The sequence below is a fragment of the Athene cunicularia genome (genome assembly GCF_003259725.1).
Source record: "Athene cunicularia isolate RWA chromosome 11 unlocalized genomic scaffold, athCun1 chr11_part1, whole genome shotgun sequence".
NCBI classification, from domain to species: domain Eukaryota; kingdom Metazoa; phylum Chordata; class Aves; order Strigiformes; family Strigidae; genus Athene; species Athene cunicularia.
In genome coordinates this window covers 20,244,195-20,254,149 of record NW_020799113.1, presented here as the reverse complement: position 1 = coordinate 20,254,149, position 9,955 = coordinate 20,244,195, and the positions used below count along the sequence as shown (strand labels likewise).

Here is a 9,955-nt window from a genome sequence, read left to right as displayed (position 1 = left end):
ATTCAGGCAAACTGCCTCCTCCCCATTCTGCTCATCTCTGACTCCAGACTGGGAAAGCAGCCAAAACACTTGTTGGCCTTATTCTGCTCAGTCTTCACAGGAGAAGATCCCTTCTGCACAGCTTGCAAATAGCAGGCGTGGGAGACTGTCTGAACATGTGACAGGCATCTCTGCATGCGCTGCGGAGGGACCGTCTTCCTGCAGCCCTGCGGGCACTGCTCCTGCTCCCTCTCCTGCTGACGGGGCCTCCAAAGGCCTTTAACGTGGCCGGAGTCAGAGATGCTCAGGAGGCAAAACCCAGAGGGGTTCCTTGTGGTACACACCGAAGGACCAGGCACGGGGCTGGGCAGATGGGGGCACGGGCAGGCACAGGAAGTGATGCCAGTCACTTCATCGGGGGCACAAAGGGACATCACCCAGCCCCCTGCACCAGTGCCCTCCTCTCACCCTGGTGAAGTCCACAGCCACTGGGAGTGATGGCAGGGGGGCACTGCTGAGGCACAACCCTGCCTTTTTCGTCTCTCAGAAGGGTTATGCTGGCAACCCGTCATGTGCCTGATTAGAGGGACTGAGAAATGAGTCCCGACAGGCATGCCCAGTCAGGGCAGCTACAGACTGCTCCTGTACACCCCAGGGTCCAACTACAGCAACTGGGTCGTGGCCAGCACCAAGAGGACAGGGCCTCCCGCGTTCCCCACCCTAGTCAGGGTGTGAGTGGATCTGCAGGCTGCTCCCAAAGACTGGGAGGAGGCTTCCAGGCCAGCAGTGGGGACATATCAGGAAGTTGGTTTCAACACCAAGAAGGGAAAGATAGACCTGAACTCATCTGAGGCTGAGCCATCTGAGATGATTTATAACTCCTGCAGTGGGAAAACGCTTCCCATCTCCAAGTGACACTTACACTTGACCTAGGTGCTTGGGAAAGGGGTAGCTGCTTCCTTCTTGCTGTTTCGTTTCTTTAGGTAAATGAAGTGCCCTTTTGTGATCAGAAAGCCTGCTTGGTTCGTGTATGCCATGTTGAAATGATTTGCCCTATATGCTCACACTGCTCTTTTCTACTGTCAGGGCACACTTGGAGATGTTGAACTCCCACGTCTCCCAGGGAACCCCCTCTGGTTCCTCCTGCATTAAGTGATCACCAGGGCTTGCCCAGAGAGAAGGGACAGTTCCTGTGAACATGTCAGGTTTGATTACCCAAGAAAAACTGCTTGTGGTGATGGGGAGAGGCGCTGACCTAGCAGGGCCTGCAGAGGGGCCAGGCAGCAGAGCCTGGTGGAAGTCAGCACATGCTGGGACAGACCAAGGAGACAGCCTCACAGCAGAGACATGGGCTTCTTTATCGCTTCACACAGAAGTGGTTTCATTTCACTGCAGCTTGCAGGGTGCTACATTTACCCACTTGACAGCCAACTTCCCCACAGGGTTGGCTCCTTCTGCAGCTTCCACTGCCTGCCTTGCAGCATCAGACAAGACTAGTACTGGTTACCAGACATCTTGACCTTGTTCCATGCTCTGCGATAGCTTTGCAAGGTCATCTGCAAGAGGAGAAAGGAAAAGGCCTTAATATGTTCAGACAGAAGCGATATGTTGTGGAGAAGGCTGCAAGGCTGGAATCTAGCCTGGCCTGAGCTGCTGTATTGCTTGCCCGTTCATCCCACCCTGCTCCCAGCTGAGCTCAGTGCTCACTGTGGCATGCTGAGGAGAGCTCCTGGAGGTCTACGCCAGCTCTGGTTTCTCCCCTGAATGGCACAGGAAACCTGCAGACCCCACACAACAGCACTGTATAGAAACCTACAGTACCTTGCATGGTAGCAGGAGTGTTGGACATGCCCTGCCACAAAGGGGGCCAGCAAAGAAAACAGGTTTATAGCCTCAGTCTTATCCCAGGGACAGCTATAGGTTCCTTCTTTAGCCCCTGGAGCCCTCGCTGCTCTCCAGCTCTCAGAGGCTGGCAGGACTCTGGGCAATGCTGCACAGACAGCATACAAGCCAGAGCCTGGTCAGGGGAGCAGCTGGGTGAGAAGGGATCTGCTTGTGCAAAGACAGGCCTGCAGGAGGCTGCCACCACTCCGCGGTAGCTGATCTCATAGCACTGGTGCTGATGGGTCAAGCCCAAATCGACACAGTTCTGGCCTCTGAGAAATGCTGGACCACATAAGCACTGTCCACTGCAGGCTGGGGTGCTGGAGGGTTAAGTGCTGGACAGACACAAGCTCAGAGCCTTCCCCGTCCCAGCCACAGCTAAGCCCATTGCCACTCGAGGACGAGCAGGGTGTCAAGATACAGCACAACACTCTCTGTCCCACCCAACACAGCCACTTCCCTCCCCACGCTGCTGTGCACATGGCGCAGGGATACAGACATCTCCTGCTACCTCCAGTCTTTGACTATTGCTCCTCTGTTTTATCTCTCCATCTCCTCTCAGGCTGCAGGAGCTGGGGCAGAAGAAGAGTCAAAGATATTAAAATCCCAGAATCATTCAGGTTGGAAAAGCCCCTTGGGATCATCAAGTTGAACCCTCAGTCTGACTCTACAAAGTTCTCCCCTACCCCATGTCCCCCATATCTCATCCAAAGGATCCTTAAACACACCCAGGGATGGGGACTCCACCCCCTCCCTGGGCAGCCTATTCCACTCTCTGACCACTCTTTCTGCGAACAATTTTTTCCTAATGTCCAGTCTGAACCTCCCCTGTTGCAGTTTAAAGCCATTCCCCCTTGTTCTGTCACTAATCACCTGTGAGAAATTCTTGCAATTTTGCCACACACTCCCGTTTGGATCTTGACCAGCCTCTCCTTATTAGGGAGGAGTCAAGATACGAGCAAGTAACAAATGTTTGAGACTATCAAAGAGGACTACAAACACTGGGGAGCCATCAGGGGCGCTGGAAAAGGCTGAGTCAGGTTTCATATGCAGTCGGAAATGTATTGGGCTGCCACACATCCCCTTCCCCTTACACATGTGACACATTCCAGTGTAGCCACAGTCTGATGGTGCTTCCTGTCCAGTTACAAGCTGTGTCCTTGCCTGGGCTTCCCCTCTGAGCTGTGTCATTAAAAACCAGCCTCTGTCCTCGGGGTAGGGAGCGATCACAGCTTGGTGAGTAGGAAGAGCCTCCAGCTCTGCCAGGTGGGCAGCGAGCACCCGGCTCCCCGGGACAGCGGCAGGCACAGCCGTGGCTCCCCAGCACCCAGCTGGCGCATATGTGGGCTCCCGCACACCCGGCCCAGTCTTGCTCACCTCAGCAACTGCCACCTTCCTCTGCCAAACCTTGATGCTCTTCTCGAGGTCAGCAACTGCCATCTTCTTCTGAACGTAACTCAGCACGGAGGGGCCTCTGTACTCTGAGAGCTTCTTCCGCAGCTGCCGATTCACTCTTTCAGCTTCGGCTCGTTGCTGTCGGAGAAATAAGGACAAAGGGCAAGGGAATCCCAAGGAAATGTCTGTCAGCTGCTTGCCAGTCCTCCAGGGAAGGAGGCAGGCAGGTTAAATTAAACCCCCAGCACTGGGGGAGGAGCATGGGATGCATCCACGGGTGCCTCCATCCCTGCCGGGCAGCACTGCTAGGAAGCCTGTCAAAGCTGATTCCCAAAGCTGTGGTGTCCCTACAAGGTTATGTGTTCCCAGACTGGTGTGACAGCAGTGCCACTATCCCTGAGAAGGATACTGCTGATGAAAAGTTCAAGGAAACAGCATTTCAGGAAGCCAGTGGTAGGTGCCTGTGGAGCCAGGGCCAAAATGTGACCTCTTCTGCAAACCTGCCTGTGCTCGCTGGCACCAGCAGAAGCTCCAGGAGTTGCTCAGACCCAGAAAGGCACACAGGTGTCCAGCTCACTGCCAGGCCTCAGGTGGTATCCAACATACAACAAATAGTACCTCAAAAGAGTCCTCCTAAGTGAAGTCTCAGGGCCTTCCAAATCGCTTTCTTACCTCCTCCACCAGAGCAGCTTCTCTTCGAATTTTCTTCAGCAGCTCTTTCCTCTGGGAGATGTCTTTCATCAGAGAAGTGGACGTTTCCATGGCGTCCTGCAGCTTCTTCTGGAACACGAAAGCAGGACAGCATCAGCAAGAGCAGCAGCAGCTCCCAGTCACCTCCAAAGCCACCCCTCTACTCCTCCAGCCTGGTCCCAGCTGGCAGTGCAGGAGCTCTGCTCCTGAGGGAGCTCTGCGGCACCACTCATCCCCTGCAGAAGGCAGCATCATGCACTGGTCACACAGCGACTGCTTCCTTCTGTCCTTGTGTCACAGGAGAGCACAGCCCCCTGCACAGCAGCTGGGGCTCAGGGCCGACCCAGAAAGAAAGGCTGATCAGAGAGAAGCAAACACACCCAGCTCAGAAGCACTTTTCACTGGTAAGAGCAGAGACTCAGAGCAGCAGCTGCAGCTCATGACATCTTTTCAAATGTCACAAGTTATGTAAAAAATGTATTTTCCTGTGCAAGGCAGCACTAAAGCTCTTTCCTACTGGAATTTTTCCCCTGGGGTGTAAAATAAGCGAAGCATGAACCCCATCATCAGGCTGCAGTCAAATATGAATAAGGGCATTGCTGCTTTTGGTGTGTGAGGCAAATCTCCCAGCTGAATGGCTAAGTCAGTGGGAAGGCAGGGAGGTGTTCAGCATCCTCTAACTGAGAAAGGGAAGGATGCAAGAGCTGTTAATCAGCTCGTGTGTGACTATCACAGAATCACAGAATCATCTAGGTTGGAAAGGACCTTGGAGATCACCTAGTCCAACCGTTCACCTAGCACTGACAGTTCCCACCTACAGCATATCCTTAAACTCTAAATCGACCCTACGCTTAAACCCCTCCAGGGATGGAGACTCCGCCACCTCCCTGCACAGCCCATTCCAACACCCAACAACCCCTTCTGTAAAGAATACTTCCTGACATCGTCTAAACTTTTCCTGGCACAACTTGAGGCCATTCCCTTTTGTCCTGTCGCTTACTACTAGGCTAAAGAGGCTCAAACCCAGCTCTCTGCAGCTTCCTTTCAGGTAAACAGAAGAAAGGCAAAATGGAGGCACTGGGAGGTTCACTCACTTTATAGAAGTTGAGGAGTTGGGTGGTCTTCTGGGAGGTCAGTTTGAGCTGCAGCAGCTCCTCATTCTTCTCCTTGATCTTTTCCTGGTACTGGGCATTTCTAACCTTCAGCTGCTGCACTTGAACCTCACAGAGTGTCTCTCCCATCTGGTCCTTCTGCAGACCCCAAGGAAGAAGAGCTGTAAATTGCTGACCACAGCTGCAGAGCTTTGCTCTGTGGGGAAAGCAGACCTAAAGAACAGGTTCTTCAGCCTAGCTGAAAACCTGGGGCTCAGGGAGAAATGCAAGACACAGCGTGCCACTGAGCCTGTGCTGTGTGTCCTAGCTTCAAGTGTTCAACCAGTGCAGAGAGGTCCCTCTGGCAAGCCTCCTGCCATGCCAGCAGCAGCCAGTCCCCAGGGAGAGGAGCCACCATACATCTTTTCCAGGGCACGAATGGCACAAAGGCATCTGCCAGCTTCCACGCTGTGAGACTTCTGGTCTCATCCCATGCATGCAGACATGTGCCAGATCTGAACCTGGACACCAGTGCCCTTTGACAAAGGCAGCAAGGCCAGGAGCAACAGAGGAAGGGGAGGAGGAAGAGGGCCACGCGTCTCTGCACAGAGCAGGCCTTGCATCTGCACTGCCTCTACTTTTATTCTTCAAGGGGCCATTGAGTCCCTGCTCTCCTCAACTGCCACACGCACCTGCCTGAGCTGCTGCTGCAGCTTCTTCTTGTAATCCTTGAGCAAACAGTTTTCTGAGAGCAACTTCTCTCTCAGCAGATCATAAAGAAAGACAGCAGATTTCAGTGGGCCAGCAGAGCCCGCGAGGAGAAAGAGCACCCAGACCCCACTCCTTACGGTGCAGTTCCCATTCATTTCACCCATACTGCAGTCTTCACTGCTGGCTTAGAAAGGAGCCCAGCGAGAAACTCTGCTCAGCACCACCCTGCCCCAAACGTGGGCCCATGGCCATGGGCCTTCCTGGGCCTCATAAGGGCCCTCCCTGCATCCCCTGTGCTCACAGCTGTGCTACAGCTCAGCAGCCTGGTGGGCGCCTGGGCTAGTTCACCAACAGCCAAGTGTGACAAAGATTGTCCAAACAGACCTGCTAAGACAGTCTGGAAACATGATGCAGGCCACACAGGAGTGCAGGGACTAGGATTTTCCCTAACCAATATACTTGACAGATGACAGACCAGCCTCCAAATTTTCCATGATGCACTGACCCTCTGGTGGTTCTTCTCCTCCAGGTATCTCAGCACCTTCTCAGAAGCTGTGTTACTCCCTTTCTTGCTGGATATAGAGCTCATGATGTCTTTCTCAAAGTCACTGATGGATTTCTTAATATCAGCCCACCAAATATCTGCTTCTTCAATGACTGCCTGCAGAAATAAAGTTACAGAACAGAGCTAACTTCCCCCATTCAAACAGCTTTAGGAACAGAGAACACCAGAAAGGACCAGGCATGCTCTCTAGTGGCACAAGCATTTCTCCTGTGGGATCACTGAGTTTCACCCTGTGCAGCTCAGGGTACATGGTGCTGGCTCACACAGCACTGCTACTTCACTGACTCAAACAGAACAGCGAAGAAATCTCTCGCATGCCTCAGCTTCAACAGATGTCACTCCATCCTGACCTACAAAGATTGCCAGCCTGACTAAGCCAACACAAGACAAATTACCACCCTTTGTTCACTGCAGATGCCCTGTGGCCACACAAGAGGGACAGGCTGCCTGCTCCACCTCTCCTGGACACTGTAGGCAGCATGGGTGGTCTGAACCAAATGCAGAAGTCTCTCCTTCCCCAAAAGCTCCAGAGCATCTTGGCTAGGAGGGGACTTGGCAGCCAGCACAGGGCAGGCAGATGGTGATACAGCAGCAGGAAGTCAGTTTCATAGACTCAGAGCTCTGAAGAAATCCCAGACAGTGGAAAGGCAGACCCCAGAGAGGACTGCATGGAGCCCAGCCAAATCAGGGAGCTTCTGGGAGCTGCTAGAATTAAAAATAGGTCTGGCACAAAGGGCACACCTTCAGGAAAGTGACAAAAGGGAGATCTTTCTTTCAAGTGTTGACCTTTTCATCTCACACAGCAGATCTGAGCTTCTCTAAAAATCTTCACCTTGCCTGTATTGTTATTAGTTCCTGCCATAATAAGATCCATCTTTAGTGACTGGGCACCTCTGATCTCTTTTGGTGTACTTGCCTTCAGGAAAGGGGTGAGGTGAGAGGACAGTTCTGGCTCCCACTCTCAACCCAGAACCACTCACAGGAATGCTCTGCTGTGAACAGCCCTCACCAAGCAAGTCTGTCTCACTGCCTGAGGGATGGCATATTGAAAGAGGTGTGAAAAGAAACAAGACTGACACCTTGGTGATCATAAGGGTCCCAGAGATCCATACCTCAGGGTTCTGCAGGGTCTGCTCCGAGTCCTCCTTCATCCTCTGAATCTCATCCTTCACCTCAGCCAGCTCCCACTCAATCAGTTCACATTTCTGCTCCACTGTCAGGCCTACAGTACAGTCTGTCACACTATGCAACTTGGATTTGCACCTGCCACGTATCTGCAACAACCAAGGAACAAGGCAGATGCCATTAGAAAGCCAGCACTGTCCAACTGTGGCTGCACTTTCCTGTATTCAAAAAGAAAAGAACCTCAATAGTCACATTAGAGGGATTCCAGTTCACAGCAAGGACAAGGGAGCCTCTCCAGAGCAGAGGTAACTCAGAGCCATGCCTGGGCTGACCCCATCTGTCCTCTCATCCACCCACAAAACCTCCTACACAAGCACTTTCAGTTCAATTCAACAGGCAAATCAAGAGCTACAGGTTAAAGCTGGAGCAACAGCTTCACATGGGGCAGGTAAAACACCTCTTCATAAGGAAGATGCTGATTGTTGTGTATGACAGATGAGGTCTCCTACCACTGCCTGGGCCAGATGCCCTGAGGAGCTGAGCTTACTGCAGCATGGGCAGGCTGGAGTAATGCTCTCAGAAGAACTGACACCACTTGGGAGCAATGCCCGGTGCCGTGGGGACACAGCAAGGCAGGCACAGCTTTGCAGAGGGCAAGTGCTCACCTGGCCAAAGGCAAAGTTTCTAAGGGCTCTGTCTGGGACAAAGCAGCTACTTTGGACACAGGCAGGTGCTAAATCCCACTGCACAATGCTAGCTGAAAGGAGCAAATAAAGGGTCTAGAGCTTCTGTTCACAGTGTCTCTGGTGAAAAGGCAATGTTCAGGCCAGGAGGTAAAAATCTGCTCCAAAAGCCTGTTCATGGCTCCTGCAAGAAGGAAGAGAGCAGCACGTCCTCAGTGGAGGTATCCAATTGTGGATGCAGGTCTGAGCCCATGTGAACTTCCCCGGGAGTAAGAAGAGCATCAGACTTGGCATGGCCCTGGGCAAATCTCCTGCTTTCTTGGCACCAGATGCCCTATTTGTTCAACTTCTACTTCAAATTATGCTGTGTGGAGGTTAACTCATTCCAGATCTCCCTGGCACTCACTGCTCAGGAGGACACGCTGCTGTCACACAAGGGAAGAGACAGCATCAGCCGAAGGAGGAGAAATGAGAAGACAGCCTGGCTTTTACACTGAGCGCAGGAAGGGCAAGGCAGCCCAAACTCTTACACCTACAGAGCAGCAGCACCTTTCTACAAGCAGGTGTCTAGGTTATAGGCTCGTCACTGTGAAGCCCAAGTGCAGAGGGCTGTTGTGGGACTTCACATTTCAAACTGAGGAGCTGCCTGCTGGCCTCCCGACGAGCAGTGAGCTCAGAGGAGCTGCGAAGGAGGAAGGCTCATGGCTCTGTGCAGTACGGTGGCACCCGCGCCTGCAAAGCTGGTACCTGGTGTGATAGGTGGTAAACTGTTTGTTCATCAAATTCAGTGAACTGTAATATGAACTACTGCATATTGTGTAATACTAACAGCAAATGCTTAATTGCACTAACATGATAGTGTAAAAAAAAAAATTACAGGAAAGAGGAGGGGGGAACAACAAGAGAGGGAGCATCTGTACATCAGAAGATGTGGAGAATTGCAGGCGCATAATTGAATAAAACAGGAGGATGTTCACGACCATGAATCTCATTATGCAAAGAGATTACTGGGCCTAGACTGATAAGAACTCTGCAAACTCAGAGGATCATCACATTCCAAGTGAAAGGTGAAACGTACACGGTGAGGAGGACCTATGGCCTTCCTCCCAGAAGACCACCCCCCATGATTTGAAGACCCCTGACCGTAGTTTTAACAACTTCTGCGCAAGCATAAAGGACTGATAAGCTAATTACCATACGAAGCGAGAGTAGGCGGGTTCAAGTAATGAATATGTATATGTGTATAATGACTATGTAATACTTTGTAGTATAAGATTGAAACAGAATGCCCTGGAGGGTGCGGTCCGTTGTTGGAGCAGGAGACTCCCCGGCTGCTCAGCGCTGTTTAGCTTGTTGCCGCTTGCTAAATAAAGAAATTGGGAACTCTGACTCAGCCAATTTTAAGAAGTCAGTTTATAACACCTGGGGCCAGGCAGGCAGAGTCCCGGCCCTGAAGCTGTACCTGCATCAGCTCCGGCGGGGCGTCCTGCGGCTGGGACAGCGGCTGGAGCGAGGGCCCGCACGACTCCAACTTACGGCACCATTTCTCAAACATTTCCACCTCAATTCGCAGCAGGGTGATGGCGTCGCTGCGAAGAGAGTGGGTCGGGCTGAGCCCTGGGGGACACCACTCGTGACTGGCTGCCAAGCAGATTTAACTCCATTCACCACAACTCTTTGGGCCCGGCCATCCAGACATTTTTTTCCCCAGCAAAGCGTGTGTCCATCCAAGCCATGAGCAGACAGTTTTGCCAGGAGAATGCTGTGGGAAATGGTGTCAAAGGCCTTACTGAAGTCAAGGCAGACAACATCCACAGCCTTTCCCTCACCCA

At 52.4% G+C, this 9,955-nt stretch overlaps 1 protein-coding gene across 1 annotated transcript in view; it reads right to left on the bottom strand.

Annotated features, from left to right (window-relative positions):
• Positions 1–1,268: 1,268 nt before the first annotated feature.
• CCDC113 (coiled-coil domain containing 113) overlaps positions 1,269–9,955 on the bottom strand; it is an 8,895-nt gene continuing 208 nt past the window's right edge. The window contains exons 2-9 of the mRNA XM_026856799.1: positions 9,586–9,712; positions 7,428–7,589; positions 6,256–6,411; positions 5,732–5,812; positions 5,043–5,198; positions 3,931–4,038; positions 3,241–3,396; positions 1,269–1,535 (exon numbers count right to left, since the gene is read on the bottom strand). Coding sequence (XP_026712600.1) covers positions 1,473–1,535; positions 3,241–3,396; positions 3,931–4,038; positions 5,043–5,198; positions 5,732–5,812; positions 6,256–6,411; positions 7,428–7,589; positions 9,586–9,712 — 1,009 coding nt within the window. The 3' untranslated portion in view covers positions 1,269–1,472. The remainder of the gene's footprint in view (positions 1,536–3,240; positions 3,397–3,930; positions 4,039–5,042; positions 5,199–5,731; positions 5,813–6,255; positions 6,412–7,427; positions 7,590–9,585; positions 9,713–9,955) is intronic.